This window comes from Salminus brasiliensis, chromosome 13 (assembly GCF_030463535.1).
Source record: "Salminus brasiliensis chromosome 13, fSalBra1.hap2, whole genome shotgun sequence".
NCBI lineage: Eukaryota > Metazoa > Chordata > Actinopteri > Characiformes > Bryconidae > Salminus > Salminus brasiliensis.
Window position 1 is genome coordinate 23,331,048 of NC_132890.1, and position 20,869 is coordinate 23,351,916.

General features: G+C 39.5%; 1 protein-coding gene across 2 annotated transcripts in view; it reads right to left on the reverse strand.

Annotated features, from left to right (window-relative positions):
* myo7aa (myosin VIIAa) overlaps window positions 1–20,869 on the reverse strand; it is a 53,087-nt gene that overhangs the window by 14,191 nt on the left and 18,027 nt on the right. For both annotated transcript variants that reach the window (XM_072695330.1, XM_072695329.1), the window contains exons 10-29: window positions 19,750–19,869; window positions 19,414–19,556; window positions 18,571–18,781; window positions 17,288–17,423; window positions 17,083–17,189; window positions 13,635–13,772; window positions 12,448–12,606; window positions 11,471–11,563; window positions 10,275–10,369; window positions 9,856–9,940; window positions 8,620–8,838; window positions 7,389–7,706; window positions 6,421–6,624; window positions 5,834–6,010; window positions 3,013–3,102; window positions 2,263–2,390; window positions 1,529–1,655; window positions 1,277–1,396; window positions 789–962; window positions 317–544 (exon numbers count right to left, since the gene is read on the reverse strand). In XM_072695330.1, the coding sequence (XP_072551431.1) occupies window positions 317–544; window positions 789–962; window positions 1,277–1,396; window positions 1,529–1,655; window positions 2,263–2,390; window positions 3,013–3,102; window positions 5,834–6,010; window positions 6,421–6,624; window positions 7,389–7,706; window positions 8,620–8,838; window positions 9,856–9,940; window positions 10,275–10,369; window positions 11,471–11,563; window positions 12,448–12,606; window positions 13,635–13,772; window positions 17,083–17,189; window positions 17,288–17,423; window positions 18,571–18,781; window positions 19,414–19,556; window positions 19,750–19,869 (3,072 nt within the window). The remainder of the gene's footprint in view (window positions 1–316; window positions 545–788; window positions 963–1,276; window positions 1,397–1,528; window positions 1,656–2,262; window positions 2,391–3,012; window positions 3,103–5,833; window positions 6,011–6,420; window positions 6,625–7,388; window positions 7,707–8,619; window positions 8,839–9,855; window positions 9,941–10,274; window positions 10,370–11,470; window positions 11,564–12,447; window positions 12,607–13,634; window positions 13,773–17,082; window positions 17,190–17,287; window positions 17,424–18,570; window positions 18,782–19,413; window positions 19,557–19,749; window positions 19,870–20,869) is intronic.

The following is a 20,869-nucleotide window of genomic DNA, read 5'->3' on the forward strand; positions in this document are numbered from 1 at the left end:
GAGACATGACAGATGATCAATTGTTATCAACCAGTATCAGATCAGCATTAACCAGCGTTTGTGGTGTTCTGAACACTGGCATGATTGTCAGCCAGTAACATTCAGCACTAGACCAGCATAAACCAGCATGTGTAGTTTTTTCAATGATGGTACGCTGGTCAACCAGTACCGTACAAGCATCAGATCAGCATAAACCAGCATTTGTGGCATTGTGAAGACTGGTATGCTGGTCAGCCAGCACCATATCAGCATAAACCAACGCTTGTTGTGTTTTGAACGCTGGTATACTGGTCTTTCAGCATCTGCAGCACCTTACCCGATCACAGCGGTACTCCCCAAATTTTACCCCGCGAACGATCTGCTGATAGATGAGGTTGGTGGCCACTCCATCTTCAGTGGGGTCATGCCAGGGTGTGAAGATTTCCTTTCTAAAGAACAGCCTCCAGGGGGCATTACGCTCCTGAGCGCCCTGCTCTTTAGCATACTGCTCGCACTGAGACACTGCATCCATCACATGGTCACTGCCGCTGCCAAGAGAGGATACCTGGACACAACAGAAAAGGATCAGCAATAAGACACTGCAACATGTTTGATCAAATATTTTAAAAAGTAAAAAGTTATTATTATAATGTTTATAATAATATATTAAATAAAGACTGAGAAAGAGAATGAGAGACAGAGATAGAGAGAGACAAGGCTGTGAAGTCTTGAAAACTTTTTAAACAAGCACCTGGACTGTCCAGCAGATGAGAGAGAGAGAGAGAGAAAGAGAGAGTGAGAGAGTGTACCTTGTCAAACAGAGCGATGTAGAGAGAGAAGCCAAAGCGGTCTCTGAGGGTGATTTTATCAGAGAGGGCGTTACACAGCTCTTTGGCTGTGGTGGCCGAGTCGGTCAGCAGGGTCTTTGTGGTGCCGTCCATGAAGGTCACTGGCAGCATGATGGGCTTCTTAGACTTAGTGGCCTGATGGGTGAAAACAGCAATAACACAGTAACAGTTAACTACTGCTTTATAAATAAACAGACCTTCATATAATAAAAAGTGCCCTTAAAGACGAAGCCCACCAGCTCTACTGCTAATAAATACAACTATATTCCAAACAATCAAACCAGTCAGAGCATGATTGGTCACTTTTAGCTCCACCTTCCTGGTGTCCAACAATTGACCTTCATCAGTGGTCAGCTTCTAACTACAGAGCTGCGCTTGTCTACATATTTGTGGGCAGCGGAGCCACTCTCAATCTAGTTTTGACACCCATCCCAGCAACAACGTTCTACCTGCAGCTCAAGCCAGGAAGGGGGCTGGGTTCTGGTGCCGTTCACAAATGTCCTCCTGAGCCTTTCTTCACAATATGGAGCGTAGCCTGGAGGTCCTTCACTGATAAAGTTCCTCAGGTACTGAGAGAGTAGCATGAAAATAAGTAAATATATATCAGAATTTCATCATTCATGAATACACACCATACGCAAATACAAACACATGTATCTGAAGACATCAAACAGAAGCATATGCAATAGACCATTTCTGACCTTCACAAACTTCTCAGAAGGGGCAAAGCAGCCAACACACAGGGACATGAGGATCCAGCCACGGGCGTGGCTACTTTTGGATGGGTTCTGGTTCAGCTGCTTACAAATCTGACAGTAGATCTCGTCTCTGTAGATCAAAATGACCAGACAGGGTTTAGGGCAACTCAGGAGAAATGTCTGTCTATCTACCAATCCATCTATGAATCTATCCAATCTATCCACATATCTATCTATCTATCTATCTATCTATCTATGTATCCACATATCTATCCAATCTATCCACATATCTATCCAATCTATCCACATATCCCTCTATCTATCCCTCTATCTATCCCTCTATCCATCCATCCATCCATCCATCCATCCATCCATCTATCTATCTATCTATCTATCAATCAATAAATTGTGTTCATCCAAATCTCTTTCCTTTAACTTAATTGTTTTTGGGGAAAAATGAAAATAACTGCATTTGCATACGTCCATTTATTTAACCTACAGCAGTTTACCCCCTCCCATTCGCATCAGATTAATATGCTATATGATGTTTTTTATAGGTATATAAAGGTACACGGTCATGTAAAAGCATGACTGTTTTTGGTTCATAATCCCACACACATTATAATTAGAGCTGAAGGGAAATAAAGATTAAGGGCACCCTCATGCTGCTTATAGTTGACTTATAGTTTGATGTCAGGCTCTGTGGTCTTTTGCTAAACATCAAAACTGGGTCTGACCTGAGGGCGGGCCGGAGGATGCCATTGCCAATGATAAAGTGAAGTTTTTCCAGGTTGGACGTGGGTCGGTCCTCCAGCATGCTGTTCCCGTGCACTGTGTACTCGCCATCGTTCAAACGCTTGGTCACCTGCCACAAGTATTAGTTTGGTCATAATACAAAGTAAAATTCTACCCTATTGAATGACTGGACCTGTCATGAATGGTAGTGACTTGCTTTCCTCATGTGTTCTTTCTGCTTACAAGCATTGACAGCACACTGGTCCACGAGTTGAATATAAATAGATGAAATTGCATATGCAGGGTAGGGGGAATTATATAATGTAGGACTGGGGTTCTAAAATTCCATGCAGCCATGAACCTCTTCCAGTGCGAAACAATACATAGATCCTTAATTCTTGTAGTTCAATGGTACGATCCAATGGTTCAAATTGCTTATATCTGCAACGTATGTACCATCATGTTTATTTAATGGGAGCAGGGGCTTATTTCCAGTCAAACTTGATTAAATAAGCAGCTCAATGAAAAGCAATTCCTCTGGGTTGTGTTCTATTTGGATGCATAAAGGAGGCTTCCTTTAAATTGGATGGACAATGTGGCACAAACTATTTTCTATAAGTAGAATTTTGAGAAACCACTTTTCTAGGAGGTAAGTCAGACCTGATTATGGTTAAAATACAGAACAAAAAAACAAATCCTGCATGAGCATCATCTCAGGGCTGTGTTACCATGGTAACCACACTGTCACTCACCTCCTCAGTAATCTTTGACTTCTTCTTAAGGGTGAGGGACACTAGCTTGTGACGCACACTGTTCTTCTTATGACTGTCAATGTGAGCGTTCTGTAAGAAGGGAGGGAGGGGGGATATGGAGGAAACTTATAAATCATGAAGCAGCTGGACCACAGCGTGGAACAGCAGCCCGGATGTAAACATATGAATATTTTCTGAAAATTGAACTTGCATTGAAAAAGATATAGATAGAAACATAGATATAAAAACATCTGGCCCTCAGTAAGTGTTAAAATGAGGTAAATACAACCTCAGATGAACAACAACACATTGTCATTATTTATTTAACAAAAGCTAGGCTACAATGCAAAACCAGTGTGTAAAACACACCCTTACTGCTTCTACAGGAAATAAGAGGGTAAGTAGCAGCCATGCGCTGCTAATCAAATACCCTTGATTAGATTTTCATCAGCAAGTGTGACCACCTATATACAAGCAGATGTTTTAGCAGCTTGCTGGTCTGGAGCATTCAGGTGTTCATTAACACAATGCCAAGGAGGACAGACATCAGCAATGATCTTAGAGGAGCAATTGTCACTGCCCATCTATCTGGGAAGGGTCAAAAGGCCACTTCCAAACAATATGAAGTCCATCATTCTATAGTCATAAAAATTATTCACGAGTGGAAAACATTCAAGACAGTTGTCAATTCTCCCAGGAGTGGATGCCCCAGCAAATTTACCCCAAGGTCAAAGCATGCATACAGACTCTGCAGACATGTTAAACGTTCAATTTCATGACAGTACAATCAGAAAAAGACTGAACAAGTATGTTTGGAAGGGTTCTTTCTAAAGAGAACATGGAAGCACAGCTTCAGCTTCAGCTTTGCAGAGATGCATGTGAACAAAGCACACAACTTCTGAAACAATGAACTTTGGACAGACGGAGATGTGGAGATGTGTAGCCATACTTATTACTTACACCTCATACCAACTATACAGCACAGTGGTGGAGGGGTGATGATTTGTGCTTGTTTTGCAATGAACCTCTCTGTACACCAAAGTATTCTAAAAATCAAATGTGAGGCCTACAACGCTATAGCTTGGCTGAAATTGGGTCATGCAACAGGACAATGATCCCAAGCACAGAAGCAAATCTACAACAGACTTTCTGAAAAAGAAAAGAATGAAGATGCTGCAATGACCCAGTCAAAGTCCAGACCTCAACCCAACTGAAAAGCTGTGGCAGGACCTTAAGAGAGCTGTGCATAAACAAATGCCCACAAACCTTAATGAACTAAAGCAAATTCCTCCAGTGTAATGTGAGAGACGTCATACAGAAGTTATTGTTGCTAAAGGTGGTTCTACAAGTTCATCTGAGTTCATATTTACCAAATTGTAGGTAGGTAAAAGACTTTCTAAGGGACCAGATGCTTTTTTCTATGTCCTGATATATAAAACCATAGACTTGTGTTCTTTGTTTTACACATAAATGTATAATGTTTACTGTTTCTCGAAGCACTGTGGTTTGCTATAAAAGCTACTAGTGTGCAAAGAGTTTAGTGGCTGCTAAAATTGTCTTTAGTTATGAGTCAGCTACTGTAGCTCCATTATTATGAGAACAAATTTAGTTGATTAAATTATTCAAAATCAACAGGTAGAGTCATGATTTATAAAACCCACTTCATACTTTCTTGGCTGCTGGGTTTGGATGGCTCTACAATACCCTTAGTCACTTTAAAATACCACTTCACATTACAATACATAGCACAAAATAATGTACACTACATAGTATCTAGTACAAAACACTAAATACTATATAGTATACAATACAGTGTTCATCTACCAAATACTAAGCCAAGATGTATGAAGCTTAATCATTTACAACTACAGGAAAGGTTGACCTAAAATGTATGAGAAACCCCTCTCTTGTAGTTCCACCTTGCTGGTGTAGTGAGACCTTCTTACACTAGACCTTTTTCAATGGTCAGTTTCTGACCACAGAAGTACTCAGGGCTGGGTCTTTTTGGACGTTGGACCTACTCTTAAACTAGTATGAAACCGCATCACCATTGTGCATTTCAGGGTTAGTGCTGTGCCTAGAATGGTCCACCACCTTAAAAAGATCTGGTCTATAGTGTAATAATTATGAAAAATTCAAGTGTTTAGGAACCTTATGAAATAGTCAGTGAGTGGAAATGCAAGGTAGGGGTTTTGCTAAAGTATACATCAAGAACTAAAGTGCACAAATGCTGTACATTCCCAAGCAACAATATTCTGAATATTGATAATATTCTGACTAATATATCTGATAATATTCTTATTTATCTCCCATAAATAAAAAGTTGTTGCCTCAAAAGCTGGTAATAATGATCAATAATATATCAAGTATATCGTAGCTGTCATGACAAAATCTTGTCCCTTATTTTTGCTGATTTTCACATTTTGACCAAATGTGAATCTAACAGCTGTTCTTTATATTCTGTACAAATTTCATGATGGACCAATAGAAATGCTCCAGAATGACATAATAAAATATAATATAATATAATAAAATAAAATAAAATACTTCTAAAATACTCTTTCTGGAGATACAAGGCAATACGGTATCAGCAATATGGCATGACTGCATGACTGACACATTAAATTTTGCTTTACTGTGAGATAATGGCACCAGTGTGCTGAAGTTAATGCCTACGAACACAGCACAGTAGTGCCAAAATCCACAGCTGAGCACCTCCCGTTTGTGTAGTATTGCCTAGTAACTCACTCAGTTAATTTTTTTGTCCTGTTTTCCTCTATGAATCTGTCCATTTCACACCTTAAGATGTTCTTCCCCTCACCTCCCCCTCCCCCTGCAGGGCTTGCAGCTCTCTCTTGTAGGTTTTCTTGCCCAGCGTCTCGTAAATCTTAGTCATCACAGGGATTTTCTCGCTGCCGTCGCTGATTGCTGTGTGGTATTTGGGTTCTGGAAGGTCACCCATGAAGCGAAGGACTGTGATCCACACTGCCAGCGCAGCCTACAGGACGCAAAAGCAGATTTTTTTTGTATATATATAATTTTTTTTTACCATTCTGTTTATTAAGAAATCAGAAAAGAAAGGGTTTACAAAACAGAAACTGGATATATGCACAGATCATGTTTAGCTATTCGCATCAATGACCCCAAAGTAAGCCAACCCATCCAACCCACCCCACCCTCATTTGAACAATATAGAGTGATATGACACATGCCAATGATTAGAACACCGAGAACAAGTGAACAACTGCCATCATGATCATGTTTTCATGAGGTGTCCAAAGACTAAGGTTTTCATGATGTCCTAAGTTTCTGCATAACTATATGTTTATGTGAAGACAGTGTACAAATTTCAGTCAAGCATTTCATGGTAAATCTTGTCTAAACATCAATGAACAGGGACTCACGTACCAGCTGATCACCCTCATCCTCGTGAAACAGCAGTGGCTGTTTGAGTGGACGGCGCATGTACGTTTGTGTGCTGGTGCCCTGGAAGTAGGTGGCTGCAAACTTGGCAAATTTATATTCAGACAGGTCCTCCTCCTCTTCCTCAGGCAGAGGAAGAGCTTCATCCAGATCCTCTTCCTCCAGCTCCCTCTGAGTCCGTTCCAGGTCCTAAAGCACAAAAACACATCCTCTTAAAATCTCCCTGTGAAGTCTACATTGCTCAGATAATGTGATCCTTTATCATTGATGATGAAATACAGTCCGGCCAGCCTCTCACTATACAAGTTAGGACAGATCTCAGATTACATGGGGGCAAGGCCTTCCTATTCTCAGTTGAACTGTACAAATATAGACACTTCTATGTTGAAGAAAGATGGAAAAGTACACTTAGTACTGTTATATGTAGTAAAAAGTCACAGCTCCCCAAGACTAACTGCTGCTCAACAAATGTGAGGAGGTCATTAGTTCAAATCCCAGCAAGCGTTAGATGCTCCATTGTCAAAATCATATGACTTGGGGGGCAGGGGTCAAACATGCAGATGGAAATAACTAGTACTGATGAGGAGGAACAGACTAAACATATCATAACATATTTAATGAATTTCAGCTGCAGCTCATTTACTAGTGTTTTTGATGATCACCTTAATGTGTATTGTTGACTAGACTGAGATGCAGTAGTTAGAATTGTGTGTTTTGAGAACTTGAAAGTAAGTTAAGTTAATAAAAAAAGCTATGTAATCAGTTACTGTAGTTTGCAACATTTGCACATTTTTAGTGCATGACTTAATAAATAAATACCTAACAAAAATACTACACTAGTACTATACTACTCTAGAAAAATTCATGATCTAGACATTAAAGGACACGGAACATTTTTATGTATAGGAATACGGAATATGTTGCATAGTGCCTGAATCCACCCTCCCTCTCACCTCAAACCCAGCCGGTGCCTGACCCTCCTGACCAGGGAAGGAGTTAGTGGTACCCAGGAAGCCAAACATTTTATCCACCATGTCTGAGTCGTTGACCGGCTCATGGCGAGCTCTCTCCATCTGGTCCAGCATGTCTTTCTTCCTGCGTGCCTCCTCCTTCTCTTTCTTCTCGCGTTCAGCATCTTCCCGAGCCAGCTGGGCCAGACGCTCTTGATGTTTACGTTCCGCCTCGGCTTTGGCCCGCTTGGCACTCATCTGATTCCTCAGCTTCTCCTCCTCAGCCAGGCGCATTTTCTCTGCCTCCAGGCGCCTCCGGTACTGCGAGGATGAGCAGAGCGTTTATATCACATATTTATCATATATATATATATATATATATATATATATATATATATATATATACTAGTAATGTGTTATATAGTACTGTGCAAAAGGTTTAGAGGTTTTATATCACTGTGTTCATTAAAACATCTCCAAAGCTCTCCTCATGAGAGTCTAGTATTATTTAAAGCTATCCAACACTTGGTTTGGTAAATCAGTGCTTAATGATGTTAAATCAGGTGAACTACTGATGGACATGCTGGCTGGGGGCATCCAGGAGAAATCTGCAACCAAGCTTTGTTCTTTAAACTAGCTCCCAAGAACCCAAGAACCTTTTACTGTATTTCTGTCTACCTGCATCTGTTCTAATGAGATCTGGAGTTTTTACAGTAAGAACCTTTACATAATGTGCTTAGTTGTCTAAAACCTCTGTATATTACTGCTGTTCAATGAAAAACATCACATTTTTGTCTGTTTTGTAGTTTTCTCCATCATTTAAACCCTGTAGCTGCTCTGTACACTGGGTAAATAATTATGGATGACTAGATCAATAAAAATGATTTTACACTGACTTCCATTCAAAGTTAAGAAAATTTTTGCCTTCTCCTGTAAAGTCACCATTTTGGAGATTTTACAGTGATGTCATATATATTGTTTACATTTACATTTATGGCATTTAGCTAACGCTCTTATCCAGAGCGACTTACAATGCAGTGACTTACAAACCAGGGTTCGATTCCCAGTCTGGGTGCGCTACACCAATAAGAGACTCTTATTGGTGTAGCGCACCCAGACTGGCAATCGAACCCTGGTCTCTCACATGGTGTAATAGCGCACTGGCAGCTAGTGGTTTTATCTGTTGCGCCACACCAAGCACTGGTGACTGGTTTGTGTGTGCCCCTCTGCTTACCTCTCCCTTGAGTCTCTTGTAGAGGCGGCGGGCGATCATGCCCCTGGTGTAGGCCTGGATGGTGATGACAGCCCAGAGACGATGCCTGAAGGCCCGACGCACCAGACAGCCTCGGCAACGAGCCTGGAACAGCGTGATCCTCTGCCGAGCCACATGGTAGGTCTGATAGAGCTTCCTGGAGCGGTACAGGGCCTGCAGGCGGGAGAAGCCGGCACGCATCTGCAGGACAGGAAAGAAACACACGGAAATGAATGTCAGGCATCTCAATGACAAAATGAATAGTCAGACTGTAATAAGCAGTTGCTTTTTTCAGTGGGTAATATGGACTATGACCTAAATGAGAACAGCCATATTGAAACAAGATACAGAAAAAACTTGTTCATGCATTTATTTTCAGCAGGTTAAACTACTGCAATACTGTATTTACAGGTCTTCCTTAAAGGTCAATCAAGCTCATCTAGAGTCCTCATTAACACTAAGATAGAGAACATTACTCAGGTCCTTAAATGATTGCACTGGCTTCAATGAATAGATTTTTTTCAAATAAGAGGGGTGGGGGATAAATATGTGATATATCAGAAAAGACAAATAGAAATGACTATAGCAACATTAATATGTGAAAGCAAACAAATGGACAATAAACATTTATAATATTTGTGGATAGCTGAACTAATTTAAATCCCAGAGAGAAGACCATATCTGCCAAAACCTTTCAGATTTCTGATATTGGTTAATTAGTAATTTTCTCATGGGGAGGTGAGAAGGCAATTTGGTAAAACCATAGATTTAGAGATGGGGCCTGCTGAGAGGAGCAACTAACTAATATACACGTCTTTGCTATAATTTCAAATCTTTTTGTTAATCTATAAAGTATTACATTTTCTCCAACAAGATTAAATCGAGATTATTTGGTTTGTTTCCTGTACCACTAGTTCTGCTTAAACTCCTTTTTTGAAGTATTCTGAACATTTTACATTTACAAGCATCTGGTTCGTCACCTCATCAATACAATTTCCTTGTGTTACAACGCACCCAGATCCCTCAGATCATCTGGAACAGATTTACATCTTTTTTAAAGTTATATTTTAATATATTTCTTTGTTTTTTAATTAAATGAACTTCTATTCACCTGTAAAGCGCTTTAAATTGCCTTGTGTCTGAATAGTGCTCTAAATATAAGCTTATTTTTCATTACTGCATACTCTTAATCTATATCCACTAAATCCAGTAACTCACCGCATCATAGTTCTTCCTGCAGTAGTAACCCCTCCAAGTTTTCTGGATCATAAGTGCTGCTCTCTTCATCTTAAGGAAGTTGGACCTATTTAAAAATAATAACAGTGTTGTGAAAAGTGGAATTATCACTTCTGTAACTGTAACTCAAATCCATTCGTGTTACCCAAAAACCTTATGGAATTAAATAAGTAACTATAAAAAGAATTTTAGAGAAAAAAATAGAAAATATATATTTCTAATATATTTTATTATTTTGTAAAGTTTTAACATATTTCAATCAGGTAAATTCAATGCATCACTTTTTAAATGTGCTATGTAAATATTTATAATAATATATTATAGAATACATAAATATATATATTATATAAATTATATATAATATATATAATATATTAAGAGCAGTATCAGACAGGTCCTACCTGTCTTTGAAACCTCTGACCACCTTCTGGATCAGAATGACCTTGTCAGTGATAGCCTTGTCTCTCTCGATTTCCAGCAGCATGTCATGATGGTCCTGTCAAATAAAGTGAGACGTTTGCCATTTTGCCGGAAATTCAAAGTGCAGTACACATTACAAATGAAAAGGGACTTCCTGTGAAGGACTACAGTTAATTATAAACAACACTTTCACAAGCCTTCCTAAATGATTTGTATTACATCTGTCATTACCCTGGTCTAATGCTGTCACTTCCTGTTAGGAAGTGTTGGCAGTGCCCTCTCTACTCCTGTTGAGGGGGGATTTCCTGTTGCTGAGAGCTGTGAAGTGTGATAAAACACTACTGAGTGGAAAACTCTCGGGCAAAGGACAAACTTTCTGCTGACCTCTGACCTCTGCCTTAGGTTTCTATCCGGACGGCAAAAACCAAAACAGAATCTTGATGGAATGGAGGAGTAGAGGACCGCACACGAATGAGCAGATATTTCCATGCTTGTGTCCATGCTCTTAAATCAGTGACACCTCCTTAAACTTCATACAATTCTAACAATCACAATTACATATATCAGGCTAAATTAACCTTTGGGCCTATTGCTTATTTTAAAAACTTAAGATGAATTATTCAGTATTCATTATAAATGATTCAGTAACTACTGTGAATCTTTCAGTAACTACCATAGATTGTTGAATACCCAAGGATTATTCTGTATCTACTGTGATTTATTTGGTAAATATTATGAATTATTCAGCCTTTAGTATGAATTATGCAGTAACAACTATGGATATTTCAGTATCCAGTATGCATTATTCAGAAATCACTATGAATAGTTCAGTATCCACTGTGAATTATTCAGTAACTATTATGAATTTTTCAACATTTACTATGAAATTTTCAGTAACTACTATGAATTATACTAAAATCACTATGAATGCTTCTATATCTACTATGAATCATTCAATATCTAATATTATTCAGTATATTTTATGAATTATTCTGTACCTACTTCGACTTGTTCAGTGCTCTACTACGAGTCAACTGTAAAACTATTTCCATTATGAAAGCTCATTACATCCTGCCTCTTCAAACAGATTTGGACATGGTCCACACTGACATGAGCCACTTCCATATGTAGTTCCTGGAAATGTGGTGTAATATAGGGAGGGGCTTGGCCGAAATACCTTCAAGAAAATCTTGGTCTTCCCCATCTGCCAGTCATCGTCTCTGCCAAGAACGGCCTCTGCAATCCGCTGACAGGTCCCTCTCAGGTCCTCCTTGAGGAAATAAAAACAAAACCCAGGAAGACATTGTCTCCTTTTTCAGTCAATTCTTCAATCACTGAATGGTTTGGGTCCAGAATACATTTAGGATCTGCTTAAAAACTGCAATGCCAGTAGATGACTTAGCTAGAAAAGTCCAGATTCAGAACTACATTTGATGAAGCAACATTTAGCGTTTAGCTTCTATACAAGATCTTGATTGAACATCAATGTTTAAGGTCATAGTTTACCAAAAAATCTAGACAGCTTCTCCTTTACCCCAAATGTAGTCAATAAGCCAAGACATATTTGGTGTCTGAAGTTTTACTCTTTAGTTTTACACTGGAGCTATGGTGCTAATATACACCCTATTGCCAAAAGTATTTTACAGTATTTTACAAGTAAAGAAGAACGGTACTTGTCTGACTGCATTGTGCCAAGTGTAAAGTTTGGTGGAGGGGGGATTATGGTGTGGGGTTGTTTTTCAGGAGTTGGGTTCGGCCCCTTAGTTCCAGTGAAAGCCAGGCCTTCTCGTCCAACATCATTGTCTGATCTCACTAATGCACTTCTGTAAGAATGGTCAGAAATTCCCATAAACACACTCTTAAACCTTGTGGAAAGCCTTCCCAGAAGAGTTGAAGCTGTTTTAGCTACAAAAGCGACCCGGCATCAAATTAAACCCTATGAATTAAGAATGGGATGTCACACAAGTTCATATGCGGCGAAGGCAGGCGAGCGAATACTTTTGGCAATATAGTTTAGCTAACATGTAATGGAAGCTCCATCAATACTCTCAATACTCCACTAATTAGCATGGTGCTAACTGCATTAATACTATTACACACATTGCTTACACAGTTTAGTATATACAGTGTGGGTCCAAATGAGTCTTTATTTACCTGTTTGTAGGCAGGCTTCACTCCAGGCATGAGGACGCGATAACGATCCACAAACTCCACAAAGGTGTAGCGGATGGGGTATCCGGCCCGACGGATCCGGATCGTTTCCATCATTCCAGAGTAGCGGAGCTGCCTTACACACAGCTCCCTGTCAAACAACTGCAAGGAGAAGAATACGTAATAAACATCGTTCTCCATTTAAGAAGTTTTTTTTCAACGTAATGTGAATCTGGCAGTTGTTCATTCTGTTGTGTCAAAATGTCATGCTGAACGGATCAATAGAAATAGACCAATACAAATGTGATGACACCTTAACTTCATGGCAATTCCAGCTAACCTTGCACTTACTGTTAATAATAATAATAATAATAATAATAATAATAATAATATATACACATCATCACTTACTCTAATGAAATGAATCAAGTAAACAAATCAGGTATCCTACATTTACAGCAGTGTGCTTTTGCAGAAGTTGTAATCTTAATAAATTACTAATAAGTCTGCAGTTTAAGATGTTTAAGGTAAACAAAAGTGCTCCACAAAAGAATAAAACAGCTAAAGCATACGCCGATCAGCCATAATATTAAAACATGGTGCTTAATATTGTGTCTGTCCCCCTGTCCCCCTGTGCTGTCAAAACTGCTCTGATCTGTGGAGGCCCGGACTCCACAAGACCTCTGATGGCGATCATTGAGCCTTGGGCACTGGTTCACAGTTAGTAGATACTGACCACTGCATACCGGGAACTTGTCAGAGTGTCTCAGATTATCACACTTGCCAATTTTGCCTGCTTCAACACAGGCTAACTGTTTACTTGCTGCTTAACATATCTACCCCTTGACAGGTGCCTTTGGAACCAGATCATCAATGTTATTCACTCCACTTAGTGTTAAGTTTATTGACAGGTGTTCTCCAAACCACAACTTTACAAGAGAATTTTTTAAAATATTATTAACTTTCAATGGAAGTCAAAGTAAAAAAAAAATCAATTCTAAGTAATTTTGAAGCATTTCTATTGGTCCATTCATCATGAAACGTTGACACAATGTGAAAAACAAGTGCCAGATTCCCATTATGTCAAAAACTAAACAAAGGCATAAATGTAGATACAAGGCTTTTGCAAGTATAACGCAAATTCAATGCATTACCAGAACAACAAAAAAAAACAACGCAGAGGGACTCACCATGGGCTTCTTATACTCATTGGGTTTGATGCAGCGCACAAAGAAAGGCTGACACACACTCAGTGTGCGCATCAGCAGCTCCAGAGAGCGTTTGAACTGACTGCTCAGTGTTGGTGACCGCTTTCTCGTCTCTGCCCCCTGCACATCAGGAAACACACACACACACAGAGAAAGAGAAGGATACACACAAAAAGCAAATCAGGAATGGTGGGAAACAGAGCTGAGGAGGATTCCTTTAGCCCCTTCCTTTCCTCTTCCTCTGTCCTTCTCTCTCTCTCTCTATTTACCAGAGAGTCTCTCAACCCGCTCCACCCACCAAAAAGCTTCCTCTCTATTTCAGTAATCAAACTTCCAAACCTCTTTTATTCTTCAACAGGAAACTTCCGTAGCTTGTCTCTGACAGATATATTATCCAGCTAAACGGAGAGCATTATTTCTGTGAACTTCAGGGCTTCCAGAGAACAAAAGAGGTCATCAGAGCCACAGCTAAAGGCACACTGCTGTCCAACGGGTTGAGAAATAAGAGCCCGACTGACCAAATAATACAGTTTCTACTACAGCTCAGTAGTTTCAGTAGTTCAGTAGTTGAAAAAAAGTAAAGTCAGATCAGTTTTAAAGATTCCAGAGTGTTCACTCAACTCATTTTGGTCAAAACTTCACATCACTTATATTTTAATCTCTGAATCTCAGTTTGATCAACAATACATACAGAGTTGAGGCCCAAAAACAGTAGTAAATGAGCTGCAGCTGAAACTGTGGCTCCTCCCCTTTAATCGGTTTACTGTTTACTCCTCCAATCACATGGGGAGAGGCCCTTCTATTCTCAAACACCTGACCATAGAGGGCAGTGGTGTTGATGGGATTTAAACTTATGAAAGCCTGTCTCTTAACAAGCATGCAGTTAGACAATTGTGCCACTCCAGAGCTGTGAGAACATGTACATGTCTGAGTCTAGGAAAGTATGCATGCAGTATGATATTCATGTGGTGTAATTTCACAGCACTAGAGCGTCTCATGAAGTGTGAGGAGATCATAAGTTCAGATCCCAGCAAGGGTCTGCAATTAATTACCTTGTCATTGTAAGCTGTCTGGCATTCAATTTGTAAGGAAATAATTCTAACACTAGCTTTTAGGAACAAAAAAAGACAATACACTATTTTAGATTTTTAAGTACCAGTAATACAGTAGGAATGAAGTCTAGGAAGGAAGTAGGAAGTTTGAGTTAACTCAAAAAACACTTTGAAATTAGTGTATGATTTTAAGTTAGCCTGACTTTACATTTATTACTGCATATTCTATTTTTTACAATACAACTTCATAACAATAATATGGTATAATTTGCATATACCAAAGTATTTGCTAAAGGTATCTTTAAATGTTTTATTTAATATTTCAAGAATTCTATGAAATAAATCATGCTTAAAACTGAAGCTGCATGGGGTGTGCATTTTAGCATCATTTCATATTTTTCAAAAATATTTTTAGTATTATATTTCTATAATATATAATAACTATATATCTCCTATCCATTCACTGAATTTACTAGTACTGAATTTGCATAACATTAAAATCATGCAATTTTATTGCAGCACTCAGTTTTTGTAGTGCAATAAAGTCACATGAAAAAAGTCACATTTCTTATATGTATATATATATATATATATATATATATATATATATATATATTTATTGAGATTTGAATGATTGAGATTTGAAGTAAACAAAAACGTCATGGCAATAGAGCAATACATTGCTCTGAATGAAACATGTACAATGTGATTTTGTAGGTGCTATAGATCAGTGCTGCCCAATCCTGGTGCTGCCCAATCCTGGTCATGCACATTTCATGTGTTCAGTTCTAACATCCCACCTTCTTCACTATAATGTGCAGAGCAGAAGGTCTCCAGGCCCAGGGATGGGAACCACTGATCTGCAGCACCTTCAAAATCACATTGTTTAAATTATATTCAGAGCGATGTGTTTTATTACTGTATCGCCATGACCTCCAGGACCAGGGTTGGCAACCACTGCTGTATATATCCACATGGACCAAACACATACAGAAAATCACAAAATCTAACACCAAAGACCACAGTGAGATTGGTCTATTCTGCCAGGATGGGGTGAGGTAGTTCACGTCTGTGCTCTTCACGCTTCGTGAAATACAACCAGCAAGTCAAGCCAAACATGAAATCTTTCCGTGTTCCGCCATGTAAACAAGTACAAATATGTGTTTGCTATTTCAGTAAATTCTCTTGCAGCACAGAAGTGAGAAATTGCAGGTTAAAGACAACAGGAAACAGGATGTGACGTCACTGCACTGGAATGGAGGGTGCTTTCACTGGTGAAGTTGGAGCAATGGGTTTGGTGAGCAATGGGTGAGACTGGGTGGGATGCGGGAAAACAAAAAACCTGGAACAAACAGTACAGCGAATTAAATGACACGAGGGCCCTGCGGGTTGCCGAGCTTTACCTTCAGAAGAGGTGTGCCCGGCTGGCCGAGCGTACCACCAGGCACATAACCACACAGAAACTGGCAGGACACATTACACACAGAGAGAAAACACACTTTAGAAGACTAAGGAAACCCCCCCACACCACCAACATTTACACATTTAATTCCAGATCAGAATCTGCCAGTGTACTGCTCCTCAATCCATACACTCCATATATCCTAATTAAGGATATTCCTAATTAAATTAATAATTCATTATTTTGTACAAATGGGCCAGACAGCTTTTCAAGTGGGAAAACACACAGCCAATTAGCCTATTTAAAAATGAAAAAACCGAAAAACGCCATATGGACAAAAGTATTGGGACACCTGTTCATTCACTGTTTACTCCTCCAATCACATGGGGAGAGGCCTTTCTATTCTCAGACACCTGACCATAGAGGGCAGTGGTGTTGATGGAATTCAAACGTATGAATCCCTGTCTCTTAACAAAAGTATTGGGACACCTGTTCATTCTCGATTTAGCATGCTTTTGTTGGAGTACCTGTCCATACTGTGCAGGAAAGGGTTTCTACTACATTTTGGAGCACTGCTATGAGGATTTGATTGCATTGGTCAGGATGTTGGAGGGTGGATCACCATACCTCCTCATTCCCAACTCCCCAGCTCCTCCCAAAAGTGTCGGATGGAGCACCATCATTCCAGAGAACACAGTTCCACTGCTCCACAGCTCAATGCTAGATGGGCTTTATACTTTTATACCTTAAGTCCACACATAGCATTAGCAATAGGTTCATGTTTATCTGCTCCAGAGAGTCCAATTCTATTGGCAGTACCTCTCTGCAGGGACTAGACAAGCTATGTGTGCATTTGCTGTCCACAAACATTTGGGCATATAGTGTACAACGTTTTAGGGCTACACAGACACACCAAGCAGCTTCAGCTAACCTTAAAGAAGTTAGAAAAAGTAAAATGCAGATCAGGGAGCATTACCATGGCCACATCAGCCTGGAAGATCTGCTTGATGAACTTGTTCTTTGAAGAGTGAACGAGCTGGATGATGTCCCCATGAAGAGTGTCTCTGTTCTTCTCCAGAAAACCTGCAGACACAGAGAAACCATTTTTACTTTATAAACACCTTCAAGCAAAACAGACAAACTAGGTTTTATACAGGATGCTGCACTGTGACCACGCCAACCTCTCGTCTCGTAGTAGACGATGCCGGCGAAGTGCTGGATGCCAAACTGGGTCTCGTAGGTGTTTTTAGGAGGGATGTAGTTGGTGTTGAGCTTGTGTTGGGAGTTCAGCTTGTTCAGCATGGTGGTGTCTGTGCCCTGAGGGAGATCAGAGACAAGCAGAGGAGGGAACAGCGTTTTTGAGTGAAACTGAATTTTAAAGAAAACAAAACTCTCTTTCTCTCTACTGGTCAAAAGTTTTAGAACACCCCCAATTTTCCAGCTTTTTTTAATGACACTTAAGCAGTTCAAGTCCAGTGAATAACCTAAAATGGTGCAAAGAGCTGCCAGAGCTTTTAAGGAAAAACATGAAAAACAATGTCATTTAAAAAGTGGCCTTTTTTAGGAAACAAGTCATTGGTTAACAACTCACAGCTGGAAGAAAAGTAAGCATTGATGAAACCGATGCGAACAATTCACAAGCCTTTTATAAGCCTTTGTATAACAGATTATATATCTGTAGAAAAATACTCTTAACAAAGAAAGACAGGCAGAGCCTTATAGAGACAGAATTCTTAAAGAAAATAAAGCCAATGTGTGATGAGCACAGTTTCCTACACCATCAAAACTGGAGAAAACTGAAGAGGTACAGGAAGAGATCTTACAGACTCAAATTCACAACAGCATCAGAAGACAAGTTTCTGAGAGTCAACAGCTTGTGAGATAAGCAGCTCACATGACAACATCTGGTAGCTTAACCCTGGATCAAATCCGACCAGGTTTTTACTGTGAAGAACAGATTAGGAGCTGCAGGTTTGACAGGGGGGAGTGTCAGTAAGGAGGTCATTGATAAGATGGTAAAATAGAAAAGAAAAGCAGGCTTGCCTGGGCTGTTTAACACTGCCAGTGGACTGCTGAAAACATTGGGGCATTCTTAAACTTTTGACTGGTAGCGTATGTCGTATGTAAACAGGTGAATATTTTAAATAATGAGGTTTATTAAATGAGTTGAAATTCATCACATTTCCTAATGTTGTGAAATGTACTCTTTTCAAAAGTGAGTGAGGTGTATGACAACAGGATCTAATTGTTGTCATGCAAAAATGGGCTGTTTTCACTTTTTGACATCTGTAACTCTGGCAGTTGTTCTTTACATTGTGTCAGAATGTCTTGATGAATGGAATAGAAATGCTCCAAAAAGACTTAAGGGGGCCATTCTGGAGATACAAGGTTAGCTGCGTAACAGCAACGAAATATGCCTGTATGTAAAACTGAATCTCCTTCTGTCTCCCTCTCGCTCTCTGACCTTGGGGAACTTGCTCTCCTCGTCAATGAGGGAGATGATGTTCATGGGTTTGATGGCAATCATGTCCAGAGCGTCCTGGTTGTCAGTAAACTCAATGTGTTGCCAGCTGATGTTCTCCAGGTTATACTCCTCCTGCTCCAGCTTAAAGACGTGACGGACGAAGAACTGCTGCAGGTTTTCGTTGGCAAAGTTGATACACAGCTGCTCAAAACTAGATAGCAAAGGAAAAAATGGATTAATAAAGGATGAAATCTGGTCCTGAACTGAATTGAGATTCTACATTGAAAGCGAATTGAAATATAGTCCTGGAGTAGAGGGGTTAACCCCTGTTTGGGAAACCATACCAAACTGTGTTACTGGTACTAAAAGATCTAAAACTGTGTCAAAAAAAATTCAGCCCAACTTGATAATGATAAATTAACAGATTACAGAGTGTTTCTTGAATAAACACAACTTAGTTTAGTCCAGATTTCACCTAACTCACATGTTTTGATTCTGCATCTCAGTTTGGTCAACAATACATATTGAGTTGAGTCTCCAAAATATTAGCAAATGAGCTGTTAGACCATTGTGGCACTTTAGAGGAGGGAATTGTACTACATAAAAACATGGTTCTGAGTAAATTTACCTTTCCCTTCTTTCTTAGAGTTTCACAACTGTGGAGTTCTGAAAGGCCTTGGCCCAGCACAGTGCAGGGAATCAGGTTAAGTTTCTAGTAGTAGTCTAGTGGAGATTCTAGAAGTCCTTATATCAGGATGACATTCTAGTAGCACTACCAGTTACATGACTTCTGTTACCGATGATGGTTGTAACGTGAGTGAATATACTGAGTGTGGTACTTACCTGTTGACTGTGAAGTTCTCAAAGCCGAAGATGTCCAGTAGGCCGATAGACCTGCGCACAGCTTTAAGATCATGGGATGGAGGCTTGTAGATTGCTGCGTTAATCTTCTCAACAATCCACACAAACAGGCGTCCATATATTCCCTTTAACAGAGACAAAAGCCACTCACATCAATCTAAGCGTAATGCAGGCTTGAAGTGGCAAAAATCTGATTTTGGTCTAATATTTAATATGTGATCTAATATTTTTGATGTGGTCTCTCATGGAAATAGTCAGAGATTGGTCAATTTGTGTGCTTAAACAACATCACAGAACAGAAGGTGAGGTGAAGTTTACCTTCACAAAGGCATCTCGGACATCCAAGGCCTGCTCTATGCTCAGAGGAGTGGACACGGTCTCCCCTCGGGTGATTATGGTGCGGCTGGTGAGGCAGTTCATCAAGTCCTTAGAATCAACCTGTTGGCAAATATAATAATTAAACACCAACATCTCATCTTTAGAGTAAGTCATTTGTAGACCTGGATTTTGCTTTCCGTCACTTTGAGCAAGGATTTATTTCTTATTAAATTAAACATGAAAAGAGCTATAGGTGGTGACTGAAGTGGCCTAGAAAGCGAAATATGACAAAGAAAAAGTTATATACCATATTCATTTGGTGATCACATTTCAAAATCATTTGACATATATATATATATATATATATATATATATATATATATATATATATATATGGAGCTACCCTCCTGCAAGTTCAGCTAAAGTAATGCCAGTTTATGAGGCCTCTTCCTAGTCCTCCTGAGGGTGCACTACTAAATGTAGGTTAATGTGGCTAAACAGCTAAAATGTTATTAAAATATGTTCATAGTCGTTCACAGAGGTATTTACTCTAATTGTGGAGCGCCCTCTAGCGTCTGGTAGTTCTCAGGCTAAAGTGGGCATGAGGGAAGAACTACTTAAATGTTAAGTAAATGTCTCAAAATAGCTTTTTGGAATATTTTAGTCCTTTTAATCGCTCTCATGCAATAACCTGTACCATAACAATAGCTTCTGTACAAGAAAAGGGACAAACTATTCTTAACTTTCAATGGAAGTCGATGTAAAAATATAGAAACATAATATAAAGCATTTCTATTGGTTCACTTATCATAAAGTTCTGACATAATGCATTAAACAACTATCAGAGTCGCAGTATGGCAAAAAGGACATATAGGACAATAAGTAAAAGTTATTTTAAAAGTATTTATTTGTCAGGTGAATCCTGACACACAAGGTGTGCTGCCACTATTCTGTCACTAGGTGGCACTCAACCCTCTCTCATTTTCCCCCAATCCTGCAGAAAGGCCTCGTCCCTGACGATCACCTGAAGGGCCAATCAGCTTATATTACTCCCTTAATCCTAATTCTACTCTACAATCACCGGGCAAACACCACATGTCACACACACAAAGACACACAC